At 56.6% G+C, this 23,111-nt stretch overlaps 1 protein-coding gene across 2 annotated transcripts in view; it reads right to left on the reverse strand.

The window, feature by feature from the left end:
- Nucleotides 1-4,758: 4,758 nt before the first annotated feature.
- NOL4L (nucleolar protein 4 like) overlaps nt 4,759-23,111 on the reverse strand; it is a 59,534-nt gene continuing 41,181 nt past the window's right edge. For both annotated transcript variants that reach the window (XM_040080057.1, XM_040080058.1), the window contains 7 exons: nt 21,809-21,950; nt 10,289-10,560; nt 9,688-9,873; nt 9,417-9,608; nt 9,207-9,329; nt 8,740-8,941; nt 4,759-5,945 (listed from right to left, as the gene is read on the reverse strand). In XM_040080057.1, the coding sequence (XP_039935991.1) occupies nt 5,746-5,945; nt 8,740-8,941; nt 9,207-9,329; nt 9,417-9,608; nt 9,688-9,873; nt 10,289-10,560; nt 21,809-21,950 (1,317 nt within the window). In that variant the 3' untranslated portion in view covers nt 4,759-5,745. The remainder of the gene's footprint in view (nt 5,946-8,739; nt 8,942-9,206; nt 9,330-9,416; nt 9,609-9,687; nt 9,874-10,288; nt 10,561-21,808; nt 21,951-23,111) is intronic.

The raw sequence follows: 23,111 nt of genomic DNA on the forward strand, positions 1-23,111 counted from the left end.
TTTTTGGTGGTTCATGGATGTTCTGATTCTGCCAGGCTGTCTGCACACAGAATACCTGGATAATCTATTATAAGCTGGACTCTGGAATAGGGGAGCATGGGGGTTTCAAGAGTAAAACCCATTAGCATCAGAATTTCACAAAGAGCAAGACACTTTTTTCCTTTTTTCCTCCTCTGTGATATTTGTGTGCCAAGTAACAGATTTTCTCTCTCCCAGCCCGGCTGCTGTTTGGCTCTGCTCGGTGGGGCCATCTGCACGTGTGGGACATCCTGAGTCAGTCCGGCCAGGAGCTGTGGAAACCTCAGCAGGTGATGCCAACTGCTTTGCAGCTGGGGTGGTCCCGGCACTGCTTATCCCCAGCCCTCTCCCAGCCTCCCTTGGAAATCTGGAAGCAAAGCTCAGCCGGAGGCTCAGTCCTAAACCCGACGGTGTCAAGGACACGGGGCCGCTGGGGCTGTGCTGCCAGACATTAATGAATTCTGTGGATGCTCCATTTGGGATGTGCTGTCCCAGGTGATCGTTTCCAAGCACAAACATTCAGGTGGATCCTCCTGGCCTCGCTCCCGGCTGCAGCCGCAGCAAATCCCGGGAAGGGCCAGCCCCACCCGCCTGCCCCACCAGCACCCCCACACCCCTGGGCAGCTGCACTTCCATGGAAGCTGCAAACCCCTCGGACCCTCCGGGTCTCCTGATGATCAAAGCAGGAGATGGTATCTATACAGCGCTTGAAGAGGAACATTTATGGATGCAAAGGTTTATTATACTTAGTGAATAAAGCTGATAACGAAAAATCAGTATTTTCCATGAGGGAGAACTTCGCACAAACTTCAATGAAAACTTTTTTTTTCCTTTTTTTTCTTTTTTTTTTTTTTTTTTCTCACAAAAACCAGACACTTCACAAAATTAATTTTGTCAAAATATAAGTTAAGCATAAAACTGGTGCCTTGCCCCCTTTGTGAGTGCTGCCACTGCTCTCTCTGGTACCCACGCTGTCTGTTACGGAATGGAAAGCACAGCTTATGTCAACAGGATTGAGACATGGTTTGGTTTGATTTTTTTTTTTTTTTTTCTTCCTTTTAACACCTAAATTTAGATCCCGCTTGGGTGACTGATGGCACCGACCTCTCGCACAGGGCCCGGGGCGAGGGGCAGCGCTGGGGCCAGCAGCACCCAGTGGGGCTCGACAGTGGAGGAGAAAGCCCTTTTTGTTATACAGTGTTTATTAAGTAGATTCAGTCTTATATATGATATACAGATTCAAAAGAAAAAAAAAAAAAAAGGATTCCACATACTTATGAAATCAGTGCATTTAGCAAGTAATACCATGGAGATAACAGCTCGATTAACAGCTCATTGGTCTTTGTTAAGTGAGGGGACAGGGAGTTGGCCTGTGCTAATCATTCCACAAACAGAACAGAATTAAGTTGCATCACATATATAATAGACACACATTCTAAGAATTAAAATATTAAGCCACATTTACTGGAAAAATCCACAGTATATAACACAAATAACTCTTATCAAGCTCGTTGAGGAGGAAGTGCTCATCTGCTTAAGAGCCACATGAAGTTGCATAGGTGCCTATCTGCAAAAATATCATTTCCAAAGGAATCAATTGATTAAGCAATAAAGTGTCACCTTAGAAGCTGGATTAAGTGCCATACGCTTTCAGTGTGAGCCCTCGGGAAAGCACCAGCTTCCCAAAGAGCCTCTTCTGCCTCGCTGGGAGCCTCCCGTGGGGCTGCGCTCCCACCTTCCACCCCAAGCCAGCGGCCGGCTTGGGCGAGCTCTCCCCCTTCCCTAAAGCATTCCCAATTCTGCTCAGGAGCCTTTTCCCCCTGCTCCCTCCACTGCTCCCCTACATCAGTTGGACCCTACGGGCAGCGCTGGCTTCCCGCCCGTGTGGGAGGAGGAGGAGGAGGAGGATGGGGAAGGCAGCAGCACTGCCCAGATCTGGTGCTTCAGAGCTCCCGATCGGAATTGCAGCCCATCCGTACGATTACCAAGGGAATTAAAAAAAAAAAAAAAATAAAAATATATATACAACAGCTTGTGCAAAACCCAAAATTGCTTAAAGGGTGCATGGGTGTGGTGGGGTGTCCCTCGGGGCAGGCGCGTGGCGGTGGGTGGGTGAGGCTGTGGCTGGGTTAAGCAGACGAACTGGGTGAGGGGCAGCTTCCTCTTCAACAGCAGGTCTGGCAGAACACACGGGGTCGGGAGTTCTGTACATGTAAACAGTACACTTTCACTGAGTCCAAAATTAGGAGCAAAAATACAAAGGTTCACATTGGTCTTAGGTAGATACAGGCGAAGAACTGAGCTGTGCAGCTCCGAAACAACCGAACGAAAGTTTCTAAAGCACCACTAAATTATATAAAAATCAGACCATGGACGGATTGTAGTTGGTGTCTGGTGAAATACTATGCTACCTTGTAAAAAGTTTTACAAAAAATTACAAATCAAAAGTATATTAACCCTCTGAGTTCAAAGCAGCATTTTTTTTTTTTTTTTTTTTTTTTTCCATGAACTGGTACTAAATCCGACGGCCGCTCCGGGAGGGAAGTGGCCCTTGGGATCGGGGAGGTACAAGTTACATCTGCTCACAACCCCGGGAACGCTCTCCCATAGAGAAACAGCATCATGGGAACCGCACATCCAGGGCAGGATGGGTGTGTTGAAATTAAATTAAATTAAAAAAAAAAAAAAAGAAAGAAAAAAATCTCTTTTTTCGACCAGTGATCAGCTTTTCTTAACCAAACCCAAGACCATTCAGACCATTTGCTAACCCAGCATTCTCCTTCCACCTCTCAGATATCTGGAAAGCTGGTGTATTCTGCTCCTGCTTGTTCCTTCTTGTTGAGAACCTGGACTAGCAATTCCTGACCCCGTCCTGCCCGGTGAGAGCGCAGGAATGTGGCTGTGAACAGTCCTGGAGCACAGGGAGCCACAGTGGAGCACGGAGCAGCTGCAGAGCACGGAGATGTCTGTGAAGCTCATGCCAAAGGAACCAGAACGCTGTGGCTCACAAAAAAAAAAAAAAAAAAAAAAGAAAAAGGGGAAAAAAAAAAAAAAAAAAAAAAGATCCCTGACAGAAATTCGGAGTCAATCCTGTTTGTTTCACAACTTGTCCCAGACGTGGCTGTCACCAGGGCTTTGGGAATCTGAGTCTGTACCATTCAGCGGCAGGTTGTGAACAGGAGGTGCTGGGACGGGGCGGTGTTGGGCACCCTCCTTCGCGACGCGGCCTCGGTGTCCTCTACAGCAGTTTGACCACGCCTGAGAGCTCCTGAACTTCCACGTGTGCCGAGACAGGTTCAGAGGTGATCAGGAATGACTTGGATAAATAAAACTTAACCCAACTGTGGCTGTTGGTGGTCTGTCCGTGTGCCCCCGGGTTACCTCTGTTTCCGTACAAACTGATGGCAAACTTATGGCTAAAGGTTCTGCTGCCTCTGCCGAGGAGGGAGGCACCACGGGCGTGGGTGGGAGACCACAGAGAGGGAGGATCCCGGGACAGCGATTGTCTCTGCCTCTCCTGCCTGAACGGTAAGACTTTCACAAATGGCTGCGGTTACAGGTTTTGTCAAAGGTTTTGTTACTTCATGGTATTCACACAAAAATAAATATTTACATAAATTTCCAAGTATGGGAGGATGCAGTGGACAAACCAAGCAGGCTTGTGAAGTGCTGGGGAAAGCGTTAAGTCTGAGCCCTGCCTGGGGGCTGGCGTCCCCCTCCCCACGCTCCGCTGCTGCGGGCAGGAGGGGATGCGTGCGGCCACGGTGCTCCCGGTTCCAGCATCTGCTCAGGTCTAAGAGCCACCATCACCTCGTCTCTGCACTGACCCTTCAGCTGCACCCCCTGGTGAGGGGCTGGGTCCCTTTTCTCCAAATGCTACAGAAAGTTTAAGGTTTGGGGGAAACAGTCAATGCAACGGTTGATCCCTTCTGCTGTGGGGCCAGGCACACCCGGCCTCAGGAGCCAGCAGCTTTTTCTGTTCTGAGACTAAGAGCAGGGTAAAATTTTGCTTCTCTTCCAGTGTGTGGAGCATCATGGGGTACAGGGGTACAAGGGAACTGCCCGGGCCCTCTCCTGGCCAGACCAGCGGCTGCCCAAGCCTGTGCCACCAGCGTTGGCCCCTGAGGCAGCAGCCCCCGGCCGCTGGCTCCGAGTGGCCAAAACATAAGATAAAAACTGGCTCCAAACCAAGAAAGTTTCTACCTACAAAACAGCTTTACACTTATCGAATTTCTATCTCGTGGTGTAGACTTCAGCCAAGTGTGGGGGCTGCGGGGGACAGGGAGCAGCGGGACCCTCGCTGGTCTCTGCACAGCTCCAGAGCACATTGCATTGCTGGGCTGGGCTCAGCACCCCGGCCGGAGCGAGGTCCCGGGGTTAGCAGCACTGGCAGTAGGTATTGCACTGAGCAAAACGAAGTGCATCGTTGTGGGGGGGTGGAAACGGGGCAGAATGGTCATTGGACTACGGTTCTTCCACACTTTGGGGACTGTGGGCTTGTTCCAGGACTGTGAGCAGGGAAGGGGAAGGATCCCGGGCCCCGGAGAGGACTTTGTCAGTTCTGCTGCTCAATGGCGCCCGTCTCTCGCGCAGAAGCTCGCCGCTCCGGCTCACCCCTGGGGTGAGCCCTGGGGCTGCCCTGCCTCACACCCCCGCGGGTCCCGGGCGGTTCATCCCCCGGCGCTCCCCGGGGCCGGCTGCCGACGGAGCGGAGCGCGCGGCCGGGCGCAGCAGGACCCCAGCCGGAGGTTCCAGCCTCCTGGGCACGATCCCCGTGTCTGCAACGCTCGCTGCCCGCCAGGACCGGCGCGGCCAGTCCTGGAAGAAGCCCACAACGGAGTGTGAGGTAGAGTACGGATGGTGACCGCAAGACAGTGTTTCTCAGGTATCTCCTTCCTTTCTTCCTTCCTTCTCTGATCTGCAATGACTTTAATGAGTGCGAGATGTCCTTCCAGCCGGAGGTCTGCTAGGCTTGCCGAGTCTCTGCGGGAGGTTCAGACCCCACTGCTGCTACGGGACCCCTTAGAACAAAGGCCTAAGCAGGACGCTTGCGCTGCTGTTCAGCTCCCACCTACGCTCACTGGAGGCTGAGCGGCCTCGATGTCAAGGGCTGGATGGCAAACTTGCTCCCTGTGGGACAATGGTTCACCAGAGAAACAGGCAGAGCTGCCTGGAAATTAGTAGTGTAGTGATATGGAATGTGTTATTTCACAGGAATAAATTCCTTCTGATCAGACAGACAAAAAACTGGCAATCTGTACAAACTCAAAAGAATCCATTTTCAGAAAAATAAATTACTAAGGGGAGAGGAGGGTCCATTTCTCAATAAATATGCGATTCAGCTCACCTAAGACTTGGAAATTATCCAGGGATGGGAATCTAACATTTGGGTCCACAAAGGTTATTCTAAATACATCTGCAGCCCCAAACCTCCCCAGGCTCCCTTCTGCCCTTCAAAGTCCCACATCCTTCCAAGCTGCGGGGTTGGCTTCTGGTCGGCCGGAGGCACGGGTGTTGGTCCGGTTCCAAAACGTGTCCTTGTGCCTGAAGTCCCAGGTGCTCGGAGTGTAAAAGAAAACAGGTCTTTTGGATCCCACCTTCTAAAACTACGTGTGCCCACCGCGCGGCGGGAGGACGATGGTGGTCCTGAGCAGGACACCGCCGGGAGCCTCCTTCTAGCAGGTATAAATTGTCTTGTCGACCGAGGAGCGATGCAGACACGGGGAGTCAGTTCTGCTGTAAAATGAGGTTTTCCAGTTCGTCTGCAGAGCGGAGCAGGAACGCCGCCGACTCCCGGTAGCCGGCGATGAGCTGCCGCACGGCGCTGATCTCCGTGGGGCTGAGCTGGGCCGCCTGCATGCCCCGGCTGGTGCTGTTGGAGGGGGCTGTGCTGGAGGCCCCACCTTTCATGCTGAGATCGGTCGGACCTGCCAAGGAAAAGGGAGAGGGAAAGCTCAGGCACGGCAACCTTTCCCATGCTCGTCCTGTTGTGATTCCAGACCTCTGCGCCACCCGGAAGGTCCCCGCAGTGCCCAGGTAACGTGAGGAGCTCCCGCACCACAGACACCAGAGCAGCCACTGAGTGCATCTGCAACAGGGACACAGGTTCAGAGGAGCCCACAGAGGAGCTCAAAAGGCTGGAGCACCTCTGCTAGTGGGACAGGCTGAGGGAATTGGGGATGTTCAGCCTGGAGAAGAGAAGGCTCTGGGGACACCTCAGAGCTTTCAGTGCCTAAAGGGGCTCCAAGAGAGCTGCAGAGGTACTTTGGACAAGGGCATGGAGTGACAGAACAAGGGGCAACGGTTTCAGCCTCACAGAGGGCAGGTTTAGATGGGATATTGGGAAGAAATTCTTCCCTGTGAGACTGGTGAGGCCCTGGCACAGGGTGCCCAAAGAAGCTGTGGCTGCCCCATCCCTGGAAGTGTTCAAGGCCAAGTTGGACAGGGCTTGGAGCAAGCTGCTCTAGTGGAAAGTGTCCCTGACTGTGGCAGAGGGTTGGAGTGAAGTCAACTTTGAGGCTTCTTCCAAGCCAAACAATTCTGTGATTCTGTAAAGAAGTCTCAGAGCCAACATGACAAAGATCTCATCCTGCAGCCTGGCCCACAGCTCTGTGAAGAGAGGGTCTGCTGGGAGGGAAGCCAGCTGCTGCTGACACATGCACCATCAAAATCACCTTCCAGGTTCTGGTTTTCCCTCTGCACATGGGGAGTAACATCCCACACGGGCTGTGCTTCCCTGGTTTATCTTGACAAATGACCTCAGCAGGTAAAGGCAGAGGAAAAACTGGACTTAGCTTCATGTTGGACTAAGTAAGAGAAGCAAAACAAGGAGCAAAAAAACCACACAATCAATTGGAAATGAGTGCCAAGAGATGTACTAAAGATGTGACACTAGTCAGGGAGAGGAGGCTGGCGAGGCTGCAGCCAGGAGAGAAGGAGAGAAGACACTGAACTAATCCCTGGGCTGTGAGCTGAAGTGCTGCAGGCGGATGGAGCAGTTGGTGATGCTGGAGAAAGGCTTTGGGATGGCTGAGCTCCTGCTGGACACAGAGCAAGGACTGGGGGTTGTGGCTGTTTGCAAACCCGGATGGGAGAGTTCAGCTGCCCCCAAGTCCAGGTGGTGCCACTGGTGAGGGTGGCAGGGAGGGGAGCTCACTGCCTGGATGGAATGGAAAGCATTCAAGGAAAGCAATGCTGGAGCTGCGGGAGGAGCAGCACCAGCAGAAAGTGTTCCATGCCAAGAGAACCAGAGCTTCAAAGTGGGGGAGGAGGAGGGGAAGGAGGAGGAAAAGAAGGAGGAGGCTCTCACGCGAAAGCAATTTCACTGGACAGAAAAGGCAGCAGTAAACTGAGCCTGAGCCTGTTTCCCGGCTCACCAAGGGGGAAGGAGCTGGGAGCAGGGATGTGGGCTTGAGCAAGAATTGCCTGAGGTGGGGGATGGAGGGTGAAGACACTTCTGGGCAGCAAAGCCCTGCGGGGCCTCTGCTCAGAGGGAGGAGAAGATGCAGCTCCTTGCAGAGCGCTCTCCCCTCTGAAAGACGGGGCCAGAGCTCGGGAAAAAGACAACTGCGAAGATAGAGGTTTAAAAATGCCCCAGAAAGAAAGAAGGCAAGGTGCTGCTGGGTGCTGCACCCAGGGCCTGTTTGCTCCTCCTGGGGCTGCTCAGGGATCTTCCTGCAGGTTCAGTGTTCCACAGGGAGGAGCCAAAGGAAGGTGCCTGGCAATGGGGGACTGGGTGCCTGTGCTGTTCTGGGGAGGAACCATTGCTGTGAGGATTAGGTCTCAGCAGCTGGAGGCCGGGACAGGATCTTTATTCAGGGTTAAGAAGCATTAGGAAGGGATGATAAGAGTTAATCCCAGACAGGCATCTCTCAGGCCTCCGGAAATCACATCCTTCCAAATCCTGGCTCCCGTCGGGGTGGGCTGGGGCAGGAGCCCAGAGCGCACCAGGACAGGCAATGGCAACCTGGGGACTGGGGAAGGACTGGACAAGGACTGGTAAAGGACCCAGCCCCTGCTGCCACCACTGCTGCAGGTCAGAGCCACAGGCAACGCTTGGACTAATCTCATACCTCTCGCTCCAGGTGTGGTCGAGTCACCTTAGAGCCTTCCTGTGTGCCCTGCTCCAGCCCAGGACACTCTGCTCTGTTCACTTGCTCCTAATCTCAAGCTCTGCCTACGCTCTCCTTCCGCCTTCCTGTCCTGCAGCATCACTCCTCTTTTCTCAACTGTTCCCAGGCAGTCCCCAGCCCCTCAGAGCCCTGAGCTGTGGCTGTGCCCCCCACCCTGTCCCCATCCCCGAGAGCGGAACGGCTCATACCAGCAGGAGATCGGGGCAGCGATAGGCGCCGCCCCAGTTAATAATTAACAGAGAATATGGTACAGATTCTCCTTTTTTTTGAAGTGACACTCCTTCCCTCCACCAGTGCCACCCAAACCGTCCTTCCAAATGCAGTTCAACAATTATCCACCCGCTGATGACGTGAGCAGAGCTGCCAGACAGAAGGGACAAGGGGGGATTTTGGAGCAGCTCTGTGCAGCGCTGGGAGAGGTGCTGCCGTGACTGGGCTCTGCGGGAGCTGCGGGAGCAGCCCCTGCCTCTCCTCCAGAACCAGATCATCCCCACAGTGGGGGATGCCAGGAGCCCCTGGTGCACTGCCCGGGCACGGGGCAGAGGCGACGCCAGGGTGGGCTCCCCGTGCCCCTGGCACAGCCACTCACCATTACTGTGGTTGCCCGTCTGGAGGGATGCGGGGGGCTGCAGGCTGCCCCCCAGGGACCCGTAGCCACGGTAGCTGTAGTTCAGGCTTCCATTGATGTAGACCGGGTCTTGGGAGTAAGATGAAGCTGGCAGTGAGTAGGAGGAGTGGGTGATGGCTGTGGAGTCTCTGGAGTGCTGCTTGTCTAGAGCGATCGGCTCATCCTGCACAGGGGAAACACAGACCTGCTCAGCGAGGAGCCTGGCTGTCCTCTGTGGCCAGCAAGACGGACAGTGCAGGGATGCCTGGTGTCCCGCAGCTGCAGTGTGGCCAATCCAAACCAGCATTCCCATTCCCATTGGCCCGAGTCTCAGGATACACCACGGGGTTCTGTTCTGCAGCCCCTCAGACTTTCAGAAAGCCTTCTGACCCCATCACAGGACACTGCCAGTTCAGTTTTTCACCCACCCCCAGCTGCCAGCACCGTACCTGGGAGGTCTGGTAGATCTCCAGCCGCATCCTCTTGGCTGCTTTCCGCGTTTCGCTCTCGCAGGCGGCGGCCAGGATGTTCTCCGCCATGGCTGAGGTCAGGTGGGGCGGTGTGGGCCTGGTCTGCAGAGACACAAGCAGAGAGGATGCTCAGGGATGTGCTGCCCTGGGTGCAGGGACGAGGAGCAGAGCACTGGGGCGGCCACTCACCATCTCCATCCCGTTCTTCTTCATGCGACGGCAGGACTTGAGGTAGGTGCGGATGCGCTTGCGTGCCCGCTCCTGGAACTCGGGGAACTGCCGGCTGCAGGACTCAATGATGGCCTGGATCTTCTCCTTGGGCTGCTTGGAGATGGGAACCATCCGGTCCAGGTTCTCGTCCACAAAAAGGCGCACGAACATCTGCAAGTGAGAAGACAGGTGGTGGGAACCCAGAGACAGAAGGCGGGCAGGCTCACCCTCCCTGTGGAGCTCTCCTTACATTGAAGGCCTTTAGCCTCTCCGGGTCCATCCCCTCCGAGTCATTGATCTTATCATTGTCTTCATGGTCGTCGTGGTCATCGTCATCTTCATCAGCTGTGGGGGCCCTGCCGACAGTCAGGTCCTCGGGGCAGCCGCTCACCTCTGTCTTGATGGAGTCGTAGCTGCCAGAGCTGTACGGGGGGGACTGAGAGGAGACAGGGGTTATCACCAGCAGCTCTCACCTCATGCACCCGCCCTTTCTCCTTGTGTCACTCTGTCTGTCCCCTCTCCCGAAGCCCTCCCTGAAACCCAGGGAGATGAACCCATGGCCAGGCTCCCCTGAGTGTCATCTCCTGCCTGCTTTGGGCAGGGGGGAGCATGGTGGGCTCAGCCAGCCTGTGATAATCTGGTGGCTGAACGGCAGCTCTGGCTGGTGGTGCCATGGCTCTGCCTGATCCTGTGGGAAACACTGCCTGAGCCAGCGTGAATGGGCTCCTCACTCACGTGGTGGCTGCGGCACAGCGGGTCAGGGGTGGGGTGAGCCCACGGCAGTGCCCAGCTCTGGGGCAGCTGGGGTGTGGGGCACGTCCCTGGCTCTCCCAGACCATCCCAGGCCGTACCTCTGCCGTGGTTTTCACTCCGTACTTGACCCTGCTGCGCAGCCCGTCGGCACTGCAGCTGTCGGACTGGTAGGAAGGGGTGATGTGAGCAGGCGTGAGCTTGTCGCAGAGGTTGATGGGCTGGTCGTCAGCCGAGGCGGTGAAGTCCATGGGGGCTGCGGTGCCATTGCCGTTCATTTCGGGGAAGGCGCTGTCGCCCTGCGTGCTGCTGGAGGTGGAGGGGTTCAGGGTGGAGGAGCCATTCCCGCTGCAGCTCTCTGACGAGGAGTCATCTGCAAGGAAGGATGTGTGGTCACCCCCTGGCACCCTACTGCCACCTTCCCAAAGCTGCTCTGGGCTCGCTCGGTAGCTGAGTTGCCACTGGTAGCTAGGCTGGCTTTGGACCCCGGGATGCAGCAGATGGAAGTACAAGTGCTGGTGTCCAAACCTGCAAGGCCGTTGTCACAGGAATCCATTCCCTCATTCCTCAAAGCACACCAGGTGCTGCCGTGCCCCATGCCCGAGCCACCCATCCCTCCGCAGGTGACAGTCCCCACGCCTCCGCCCTCGGCCATGGTGCCTGGGCTTGAATAAGAACTTTGGAATTTGGTCCTTTTCGGCTTCTGTTTGCATTGCAGGGAGGAGAAAGGGGCACTGCCTCTCCCTGCCAGGTCCCCTGCCATCCTTCTGGCCCAGTTTGGGACTGGGTGCAGTGGGAAGTGACAAGTTCCAGCACTGCAGGTAAAGGGACATGCAGCTCTGCAGAGTGCTGGGTCATGGGGATGACACATGAGGACAGGCTCACTCGGGTGGGAAAACCCTGAATCCATGGTGCCTGGAAGCAGCATTAGGAGCTCTGCTCATAGCTGGCACACCACCCAGCCAGGCTCCTCCTTGGCATGCTGCTGCAGGGAGGGGACGGGGGCTTCACGGTGTCCTTCCTGTCTCACTCAAAGCCCAAATGACCTACACCCTACACGGACACTCCTGTTCCTGGTTTCCACATGCCCCAGAGCCATCCCCATAGCAGAGGCAGAGCCTTCTCCCCACCACACAAACAGGTCAGGGCCCTGGCAATGGCGGTGCCACACACGCCCAGGGAACAGATCTTGGCTGCATTCACACCCCAGGCCCTGGCACCGTCCCCCTGCCTGTGCCTGCTCCCACCACGGCGCCTCCCGAGGAGCAGCCCAGCAGTGGCAGAGAGCCCGGCACTGCCTGCACCCACCCTGCCTGCACCTGGCCAGGGAGCCCAACCCTGGGGCCAGGCACGACATTTCAAACTGCTCAGCCTGCTCCCTTCCCTCCCCCTCTCCCTCTCCGCAGTAAATCCTTTATTTCATTAGGTGCCTCCGCGAGAGGGAAAGGGCGAAGCACGTGGGAGCCGCTTCCTGCGCCAGCGTGCGCCGGGCGGTGAACAAAGAAGCTGTCGGCAGCAGCGACGAGCAGATGGCCGTCCCCGCGCCCGGCCCGGCCACCGTGGGACAATGGGCCGGGGCCGTGGGGCGGCCGCAGCCCCGCGCCGATGGCTCCTGGCACATGGGCGCCAGGTCCAAAGGTGTGCGGGCGCAGGGTGGCGGGATGGTGCCCAGCCGCTGCCATCCACCCTCCTCCTCCTCCTCCTCCCCCTGCCAGCACCTGCGGGAAACTTTCCTGCGAGGCTGGGCGAGTGCTGCGGTGACCCAGCGGCGGCCCGGGACTTTGTATCCCTTAAAATAAACACACTTGAGGACACTGGGGCATCCAAGCCGGCTGTGGGGCCGGCCGGGGCTGCCGCCGTGTGTCCCCAGTCACCCCGCCACGGGCGCCAGTGCTCGCTGCCCAGCCTCGCGCCTGCGCCAAGGCGGCTCTTGGCCCCACGAGCCCCTAAATTAAAAGGGCCCTACTGGAGCTCCCTGCTCAGCAGAGCTCCCTCCCCCTCCTTTCCCTTGTGCTGATCCACTTATTCGTCTGAGCGATGACCAGAGCTGACCTAATCCCCGGGGTGGTGTTTATGCGCCGGGTGCTCCGGCATCACCCGCCCCACCACGGGGCTGGGTCCTGGCAAAAGCCCTTGGTCCCAGCTCACTGTGCCAGGGAGTGCGGGGCTCCAGAGGGGCTCAGCAGCCAGCACTTATCCGGGGCCACCCTCCAAGCCACATCCCAAAAACGAGCGCTGGTCTCCCGTCCCGGTGTTTGCAACCGTGGGGCTGCAGTGGGCGGCTGCGTCCCAGACCGTGTCCACAGGTTCCTGCTGCATCTGGAGGGGCAGGATGTTGGGGGCACTGCCACGTCCTGTCCCCACAGCCCTCCCGGCCCCACTGGTCTGGTGCTGAGCTCCCCAGGGTTTTGCTGTCCCTCAGCACGGGTGCAGGAGCAGTGCTGCCTTGGCTGTGGCCCCAGCAGGAGCAGGCAGGTGGCCGGGGGCACAGAGGCCTCCCTGCCCAGGATGGCGGCTGTCCCTCCCCCAGCACTGTTCTCTGCGCCAGGGGAGATGGGGCTCCCAGAGGGAGGCTCCAGTCTCATCCAGTGATGCCTCTCGGAAGGATTAAGGAGAATTATTCCCTTGCACGGAGGCACGAGCTGCAGGCCAGGCCCCGCCATCGGCCCGGGCACAGCCACAGCCACAGCAACAGCGCTGGGCCAATCGGCGCCGTGGCCAGGAGGATGGTGGGGACCTCCTCCCGCAGCTCCTCGGCAGCCCCTGGCACGGCAGGGCTGGGGGCCCACCATGGCACAAAACCCCTGCCAGGCAAGGGCACCGAGAGAGGCGTCACCTGGGAGAGGAATGTGCAGCTGCCCTGAGCATTCCCAACCTGTCCTGCGCATCCCCAAACCTGTCCTGGGCAACCCCAACCTCCTCTGGGCACCCCTGCAGGGATGAAAGCATCCTCAACCTGCTATGAGCATCCCCAATATATCCCCAACCTGCCTCAGGAGCCCCCAGTCCACCCTGGGCATCCCACTCTGCCCTTGCCCATCCACCTCCAGCCTCCTCACAGCCCCCAGCTCTGGCCCCCCATTCCTGCAGTCCTGCACCGGCTGCTGACATCAGACAGGATCCTGGGGGTGACACCTGGACTGCCCCCGTTCCTCCACGTCTCAGGTTTTCTTTTGTGTCACACAAAACACAGGCAGCAGCAGCTGCACGTCAGGTTTCCACTCGATGCTGCTGCATTTACGAACCCTGGGTTTGCTACAGGCAAAAGATACTGCAAACAAAGAGGAAGATGTCTCTAGGAACCTGCCAGGTGGGGTAAGGAAATGAAATGGGAATCTAATATCAGTGGCCAGCACCTACTGAAACAACAATTTAGTTTATACAAGGATGGATGTACGTAAATAGTGAGGGTTTTAAGCCCATGTGCTACAGATATTTTCTTATTTCTGTATTTTTACGCGTTGTGTTCTCCCAGAAGCGCCACACACGAAGTGGTGGGTTACTCTCAGTATTGTGAGCAGAAAAATGGCCACAAACTCAAACTGGTGAGTCCTTGGGTCTGGGTGGGAATGGCCTCAGCCAGCTTGAAAATGCAGATGAGCTCAGGAGGGAGCTGCAGTCTCCTTGTTGGCATGGATGGGACAGGGATGGGGATGGGGATGGAGACAGCGCTACTCCCTGGGCAGCTTCAGTGAGCTATCTCCAACCCACAGCCACTCCTGAGAGGAGCTGGGGCACCCCACAGCAGTGGGACCTGGGGAAGAGGGAGCAGGAGCACTCCTTTTTGGGTGCTGGGACCAGATTTAGGCTCCTGCATTGCTTTGGCAGTTGTGTCAGGACTCTGGGCAGTGGTGGGGCTGTGCTGACCACGCTCCATTTTGGCAAAACCCACCATGCTCCAGAGCTTGGAGAGGTTTTCCGCATCTCCCAGCAGTGCCAAAAGCACATGTCAGGAGCAGGGCTCCAGCAGCAGCAGGCGAGCAAGGCCAGGCTGCGCAGCCATGAATATATTCATTATCAACCAGCACGAGCCTGGTGAGCTCCCTGCTCACGGCTGGAGCTTGGCTGCACGAGGAGCCCCTCTAATGAGGATAATTGGGAGCCCCCCTGCTCCACCCCCGTGCCCTAATTGAAGCAGATGGAACTGCAAAAACAATGTCACTTCTAACCGGTTTGATCTTTCGGTTGGAAAACGGGACTATTTCGTCCTCCTGTTTAATCCCCTCGAGCTGGGGGCTCCGTGGAGGTGGAGCAGACCCTGGCATGGTGCGGGAGAGACTGGGGAGGCTGGAGTGCCCAACAGAGGCAGCTGGCCCCAAGGCCCATGGAGTGCTGCCCTCTTCGGCTCCTCTGCGGAGGCCAGGCCATGACAAGACACGTGGTGAGGCTGGTGAGGTGGCTGTGGGGGAGCAGCCTGTGCCTCTGCTGCAGCCCCGGCATCTCCCCGGCACCAGCCCAGGAGAGCAAGAAGCAAAATGGCTTCTTGGGGGAGGAGGGGATCAGTCACTTATTAAATGAATTAATCAGGGCTCAGCGTTTTCATTTTGAAGAGGCTGCTGGATTATCCTTGATTTCTGTGGCGCTGGATTTGAGGAGATCAGGAGGGGAAGGGGCGATTTCCAACACCTGCTCCCCGGGAGATTTTACGGCGGGGAAGTGGTTGGGTTTAACGTCTCTGCCGGCGCAGGCCACCAGACCACTCTCCAGAGCAGAGTTAAAGATGAATGGGGCAAATTGTTCCTCCTCCTGTCACATCTCCAGAGCGGAGACAAAACCTCTTTTGACTCAGGAAACAATGAGCTTATGTAAGAGCCAGCGGCCCACGGAAACCTCGCCGCAGCCCCGCACCATGCAGTGGGCCAGGGTCCACCCGGCTCTGCCCACATCCCACTGCCATGGCACCCCTGGCCGGCCTTGGGACAGCCTTCCCTTGGCTGCTGCCCACCTGCCTGGGCAGCTGTGGGTGTCACAGCCGTGCCAGGTCCCACCAGTGACCCTTGGTGCCCCGTGGGCTGTCACGGACCCACCAGCCATCGCCCTGCCTGCTGTGGCTCCATGGGTGACGGCAGCGGCTCTGCCACACCTGAGTTCCTGAGGCTCGTGGGTGGGTCTGTCCCATTTCCAGCCGGCTGTGGCACCGGAAAAGGATGGAGCTGCACACCCAGCCTGGGAGTGGCCGTCAGGAGGGCACAGAGCATCCCACCGCCGCCTGCCTGGAACAACAGCCAGGAAGATGAAAAGTGCCATAAATTATTCACTCACAAAAGAGACGAGAAGGGGGAAGAAGGGGAGGAGGAAAGCCTGCGAGGAAGGGATACTTAATACAAATTAGGGAGACTGAGTGGGAATGGGGGCCCTGTGGGGGAGCCACTGCGGGGTGTTAGAGCCACACTCATGCAAGGGACAAGCGCTGCAGGGATCCTGCACCCACGACTGGGTGGTGAGCGGCAGGAGAGGGCCTGGCCCCACACCACTCATGCAGTCAGAGCACGGAGCCCATTTTCTCCAGGTCCTGCCCAGCGTTCGCCTCCAAGATGTGTAAGAAAGGAAAAAGCAACGTGGCTGAGGGCCGCAGTGCACTGGGGCTGGCCAGGTTCCAGTTAAGACGCTCTATTTCCTGTCTTCCTTCGCTAAGGCAAACCTCGTTATGTCCCAGACAAAGTGTCCACCCTCCACGCTCCCTCCCCGGGTCCCTGCCTCGACCAGAGCCCTTGACGAGCCAGACATCTGGCACGGCCGGACACAATGCGCGTCTGCAGGGAGAGCTTGGCCGGACAAGGCAGCGCTGTGCGGCCGCCTCCCCGTCCCCTGCCATGAAAGGTGCTCCCCAGTGCCGTCTCCCCCGGGCTCCACTGCCCGGCCCGAGGGAGCAGCTCCCTCCGGCACCGGGATCTCACCGCGCCAGCCCCGTGCTGGACGTTTTCCCATGCACCAAAGCTCGTCAGCTCCCGCTGCACAGAGCAGCCTTGTCACAAACACCCTCTGTCCCTCGGTTTTCCCTTCTCCTCCCAAACGCTGTCCCTTCCTTCCCACTGCTGCTCCTCCAGCCACCTTGCAGCCCAAGGAATGCTTGAGCCAGGAGCTGGCCCTTGCTCACACTGAGGAAGGAGGTGGCACAGACCGAGCCTCTCCTTGTGCCACTGCCGCTGGCAGCCACCCGGATCCTGCTGCAGGGAGGGGACACGCCATGGCCCCATGCTGCCTGGGCACTGCCTCTCCCCACGCCAAACAAACGGGTTTGGTGGGTTTGGGCTGGATTCACGCTGAGCTGGTGCTTCCAACATAGACCTACCACCAGAGAGACCCTGCTGTGCACCCCCAATCTTTCAGGGACTGTCCTTTAGCACTGTGGGGCTCACCCCACTGTCCCCACTCATCCCTCTGCTTGGGGATACTCAGTTTGGGGAGGAAGGGAGGGGCAGAGGTAGTTCTAGCTGTCCATAACCTGGTGATCCTCTCTGCTCCAGATTAAGAGACCCTAAACCCCTGCTCCGTGCACCAGCAGGATGAGCTGACTGACTCGGCAGCGCCCGCACCAGCCATGAGAGAGCTGGAGCCGAGCTCAGTGTTCAGGGAACCAGGCTGAGAAAGCCACCACAGCCTCACAGCGTCCCTGCTGCGCTCCCCAGCCTGGCAACAGGGAGGGACAACTTTCAAAGGACGCCGAAACGAGGGTGTTTATCACAGGCCAGGGCCTTTGCTCGGGAGGAGCAGATGTGCCCCTGGAAGAGGTGACGGGAATGGAGTCACCAGCGAGGCAGGGACACGTTTGTTGACTCCTGCTGTGGAGCCAGCACGGCATGGGGACACCCTGGAGAAAGAGGAAATATATCCCTAATGAAAATGAGATAAGGCTGTGTCTAGCTGCAGAAAGGCCTGGCTGCTGGTCCTAGTCTTGTTTAGAGCTAAGGCTTCAGGGGGCCAAAATTCAACACTGGTACAAGAAGCCCTGGAAACGGCGAGTATGTTGCAGCCTGGGCTAAACAAGAGTCTTGGGGCTCACAGGCCACCTCCTGCACTAGCCAGCCATCAGACAGCTGCCCATGGTCTGCTGGGCCCCTGTGGCTTACAAAGGGTGTTTGTATTCACCTGGAGCAGGGCTAGGCTGGCTGAGGAAAGCCCTGGGAGCCGTGTGACACCCAATGCTGCAGCCGTGACCCTGTGAGGACACTGTGAGGTGGGCACCACTACCCCATGGTCGGGTGCCAGCTGTCAGAAGCGCAGCTGTGGAGTGGGACGTCACCTGGGGATGGAGCCTGGCTTTTGGTCAGCACTTGGCAAGAGGCTGCTCCTCCCCAGAAAGCTCTGCTAGGCTGAGCGGTTCAGCAGAGCTGGTGATGCGCAGCACATTGTGGGCATCTCATCAAGTGCCAGCAGTGTCACCCAGAGCTGTGGGACATGTGCCATACCAGCAGGAGACTGCTGTGCTGGAGACAGCTCTATGCCATCCCTGACATCCCAGGGCAAGGTGTCCAGAGGAATGACACACCTTACAAGCCCCTGGGACAGATAATGCTTGCCCAACTGTCCTTGAGACCCCTCTTTGTAGTCCTCCTGAGGAACGTCCCCAACACCCAGAAGCCTCCCCAGCCAGCTGCCTCAAGGGATGTCCCCAGGAAGTGTGTGCCTTCACAGCTAAGTAGGTTAAGAAAGTCCTTTCTCCAAGGTCTGGATTAGCCACTGCTGCTCCAGGCAGAACAGACTCAGCGGGGACGCTGCCAGTCAAGCGAGGATGGCACGTGGGGATCTCAGCAGAAGGGGATCAGTCCAACACGGTGCCAGGAAGCAACCCCATGTCCCCCACACAGAGTAAGCACGCCACACACCCAGGAGTCTTCTCTGCTCTTCAAAAGAGGCTGGGGAGCAGCAAGCCCTGCCCGTGGGCTGAGCGCTGCTCCTGGGCAGTAGGGCAGGAGGTACAGCCAGGGACAAGGCAAGGTGCATCCTGCCAGTGGGCAAGACAGAGGCTCTTCTACACGAGTTCAAGTGCTTTGCCATGTCACACACTGAGGTTTGAGGTCTGACTCCTGCTTTACTTCCAAGGGCACTGCACTTGCCATAAAGTCACAGCAGGCCTGGGTGGAATACCCAGCACCCCTGTGGTGGGACACCCCGCTCAACCCCACACACCAGAATGAACAGGAGGTCTGCAGTGCAGTGCTTGCCTGTGGAAGCAGAAGATGGACAGAGCCCAGCTCAAACTGCCACAGCAGCACAGCAGCAGGGCCTGGGACCTGTGCTCAGCTGGGGCTGGGCATGGGATGCCCTCAGGAATGGGGATGGGCCCAGACAGCGGGATGGCGCAGCACTCAGGGTCCCTTTGCTCCCAGTGTGTGCTGGCTCCCACAGATGTGTCCCTCCAGGATGTCCAGCACAATAGCTCCGCTTCAGCAGCAGAGTTTGTGTTGATCTTGCTGTTGCTTTGGGCAGCCGGCGGCTTCCTGCGGGCACGTACGCTGTGAGCAACATCCGACTGGGAAGGGATGTTGCCGGAGTTTCACGTTTTCCGTGCTGGGGCCCACAGGATGAGTAACAAAGGAAAATGGAAGGAGCGTGTGTGTGCTCAGTGTCGCTGCTCAGGGCTGGCTGGGGTTGTCCCAAGTCCCACCGTGTGCCCACTGACCCAGCAGGAACCCCGGTTCTCCTGACAGTGCCTGCTCTGTGCGTGACCCACTCGAGTCTTTAGGTATATTTTGCTCTCCCTGCAGTTCCAGGACTGACAGCAGTCGCAGCATGGCCGTACTGGGCCAAGGCTTCTGGGCAGCCAGGACAAAGAAGGTGCTGGCTTTTGTCCCAGCTGCTTTTTAGGCCTCTGATGATTTAGCAGGTACCTGTTTATCAAAGCATGGGATGACAATTCCCTGCTCTCCCGCCTCTCTGGATTTCAAACTACTCTGCTCTATGCCACAGGAGAACACCTGTCACTCCCAGGCCTTGAAAAGACCTGGAGCTGGTGCTTCGGTCCTTTAAAGAAGACTTTTTTAACAAGCGTGTCAGACGATACCACTCTCCTACTAGGCAACTCTTCATTAAAAGTTTATACTTTAGCAAGCCTTTCACTGAAGACACACTCCAAGCATCACACCCACCAAACAGCAGCAGGCAGGACTAATTTAGTAACTCAAAAGGTTTTCCTGAAGGTGGAGAGTATCCAGTCCTGAACAAGCTCCCAACTGAAGGACGTGGTGTGCAGCCAGATCCCTCCGCAGCGCCAGGATGCCCAGAGCTGAGCCCAGCCTGGCTGCAGGGGATGTGTGGGGCTCACTTTAGCACTGGCTGGAGCTCTGCAGGACTCCTGCAGGGCACAGGGGACAACTGAGCACAGGAGATGTGGACAAACTTCCAGCTTGGGAGTACTGGTGCTGCCCAGTGCAGGCACACCGTGCCAGCAGCTTGGCCAGCTGGGCTCCAAGGAGGCTCCACAGCTTATGTGGACTGGTTACTCACATTTTTTGCACAGCCTTAGCAAGCTCGTGTGAACCCGGAAAACACATTTGTTTCCAAAAAAAAAAAGAGCTTTCATAGGTCAAGAGAAGAGGAAACTGAAGAGTGGTCGACACTTTGTGCACGTTGCCTTCCCCACAGCAGTAATCCGCTTTTCCTCTCACAGCATGCTCCTCTGCTCCATGCTCCTCTCCTAACCCGCTGCCCTCCTGGGTTACTCCATTGTCCTTCCCTTCCCACTCTTGTGTGTGCTCCATTCCTGGGTGGGAGCATTGGTTTGGCAGAGGGACTGACATGAGGCAGCATTAGTCTGTATTTAGAGCTCTGATACAGATCATGGACATTCACCACAGGCACACAACCTCAGTCCACAAAATTCTTCTGAAGTGTGACAGCCTGGTGAAAATCGCAATTCCCGTTTGGTTTTTTTTGTTGTTTTTTTTTTATATATAGGTCTCATTTCTCGCCCTGGGCTTGGCTGGTTTATTTTTTTGACACCGTCACTTCTGATCCACCGAAGTCTACCCAGTTCAGCTGATGCTGACACCAGGGACACTTGCATTCCCACGGGAATATTTCTGCTTTATTTCTCATCACTGAACCTTACAAAAGAAATTAAAGGAGCCAAGAAGAGCCCCAAAGAGGACACCTGTTTCTGAAGGAAAACCACAGGGCATGAAAAATTGGAAGCAATTCCTAAGAGGGCGCAGAGAGAGAGAGGATTTAGATTTAGTGAGAACATCTTGATTTGCCTCAATACGTGAGTCCCTTATTAAATTACTGTCCTGTTGAATAACAGTGCTCAGCAAAGGGATCAAAACTGTGTCATTCTAGATTGTAAATGAGAATTCAGTGGTGAGGGCTAAGTCACAAGCCTGAAATGCCCCAATGAGAGAATGGCAAAGTTCAGGGGCTACAGAGGGACTCGGTCAGGCCGCAGGGATGAGAGGCTGGGCTTGTTGGGGTGCAGACTGCAGCTGGGTCCTGAAGAGCCAAAAGCTTCTATGGGAGCAACTGTGTCACCACCAAAACACTCTTCCTCCTGCCAGGACACAGCCCCCTGGGGCCCTGGGCAAGCAGAAGTGCCCGTGCCCATCCCACCAGCGAGATGCAGCGCTGTGCAGTCAGGTTTCACATCCTCACCAAGGCTGCCTGGCTCCGGGGCCGGGGCTGGCTAAGGAAAACCAGCAGTGTCCCAAAACTGCAGATTTGGAATGGAAACTGAAAAGCCACAACTCACTGGACTGAAGAGAGCAGTGTCCCTGTTGCCCCTTCTGTCTCTACCATCTCTACCCCGGCCACACCACCAGCTAAAAGCCACCTCAGGGAAACCTGCCAGCACAAAAGCCTTTTCTTTCCTTGTGGGTGGTTTTCCAGACCCCTTTCTTAAAGCAGGACTGACCCAGTCTCAGTTGTTCCTCAAATTCTTCTGCTCCTTTCCTGCACTCTCAGCAGCAGCCAGGCTGGGACAATGAGGGATTCAACCTCTCGAGCAAAAGCCTGTAACAGTCCAACCACCAAATCCTCCCAAGCATCACAGCGATGAACTCTGACCTGAACTCGTACTTCTACCACTTATTTACTTGCTCTTTTATTTTAAGCTTGCATGTTTCACAGACGCAACACACCACCTCTCTTCACAGAACTCTTCCTCCCACCCAGCCCACGTGTGCTCCTTTCAGCCCTTCTCCTGCCCTGAGGGAGGAGACACCCACGTTCACCCCACACAACATTGCTGTGGCTGCTGCAGATTATTCACAATTTCTTGCCCGGGGGATGCAAGACCTGTCAAAGGTGCAGCTTTCCAAACACAGCAACCTGTGACCGTGCTGCAAAGCCTTGGCATTCTCCTTGTGTTCAGAACTAACAGCGCTCTCCTCATCACCTGGGAAGAGGACTTGGGGAACTAAGTCCTGCCCTCAGAAGGGGATTTAGTGGTTCCTGGAGGAGTCGGGAGACAGCTCCGGGCAGGACCATCCACTCTGAGCTGGACAGGGCCCTGGCTGAGCAGGAACCCAGAGGTTAAATTGGAAGGACTGGAAGGCAGCTCTGAGCTGATATGAAATCCATCCCACAGGTGGGACACCTGATCAGAAAGGACTGGTTAATGTTTAATAAGTAACAAAAACATCCTGTGGCAGAGGCTTGGGGCTCTTCCTGCCTGCCGGGGTACTCACCGTCCTCATGGCCGTGCAGGTTCTGCGGGCTGCGCATGCTCTCGTCCTGGCTGGGGCTCAGGCTGGAGTTCAGGTGCTGGTCAGCTGAGATCCATGTGGAGTCGTTCATATCAAAGTCCTCACTGCTCACCGACGTCTCATCCTGGAGGCAAGCAGGAAAGGGTTAACTCATGCAGCTATTTCCTTTCTTCCTTTCTCGGGCTTTAACATCTCCTCACCACACTCCTTCCTAAAAACAATTGGGTGGGCAGCTCCTGTTCCCCGCCCTGAGAAGCCTTGCTGGCCCCTTGGGCTTCCCAAGGCCACAGCAAGCAGCCCTTCCCTGCGCAGGGCGAGGTGGCTGCCCCAGCGGGGACCAGGGCTCTGCTTCCTGCCTGAAGACTTGCCTGAGCAATGGCACTGTCTCTAATTGAGGACAATTAGAAAGAGCTCACATCCTGTAGGAGCGGATGGCTGAGCCCTGGAGTTTACCCTTTAATCTCCATCCACCCCAGAGTGCTCCTGGCGAGGCAGCGGCGTGGGGGAGCTGAGGACAGGCGAGAAATGGCTCCATAAAACAACTTGGACTTTCCTGAGATCAAATCATCTGCTACACGAGGAATCACCAGAGGACTGGCAGCAGCAGGAGGAGCTTCTGGGGCATATCTGGACACAAGTATGTATCCCCAAAGACCTGCACCGCCTGATGCTGCAGAGGAGGCTCCTCCAGAACTCTCCAGAGGGATAGTGTCTCTCTGTACCCTGATCAAAAATGACAGCACACTTTGGGAAGGGGCTGGGGCAGTGAGGTCTCTGGTGAGGCAAGGACACCCCAGCTCAGGCCAGGGACCCCAGCTAGCAGCCTGCTCCCTGACGATGGCATAGATGACATTCCTCTCTCCCACTTCTGCAGCTCAAAGGACATTTTCTCTCTCACTCTCTCCCTTCTCACTAACCTTTACAGTACTTCGAGACACAGCCCTTGGATCACTTCCAGCGCCGGAAAGGTCAGCCACAGGATTTCAAAACCATCATCATAAAGGCAGCACTGAGATCCTGAATGAGAGGAGGGGCTGCGGGACCTCCCTGGGCTGAACTCTCCCAACGCTTGGGAGGAAACAGATACGTGTTCCCGTATGGACACGGTCCTGCCGGTGATCCCTTTATCTGCCTTCCTCTCCCTGCTCCCCTCCCAAAGCCAGGGGCACAGACAGCCCTGGGGTGCAGGGGAACACCGAAAATGTTTCCAGAACAGCTTTCAACTCTGCTTTCCTTTGATTGAAGCATTTCAAAGGCTTGTAAACCTCTCCGCTCTCTTTTTTTT

This window comes from Hirundo rustica, chromosome 16, assembly GCF_015227805.2.
Source record: "Hirundo rustica isolate bHirRus1 chromosome 16, bHirRus1.pri.v3, whole genome shotgun sequence".
Lineage (NCBI taxonomy): Eukaryota > Metazoa > Chordata > Aves > Passeriformes > Hirundinidae > Hirundo > Hirundo rustica.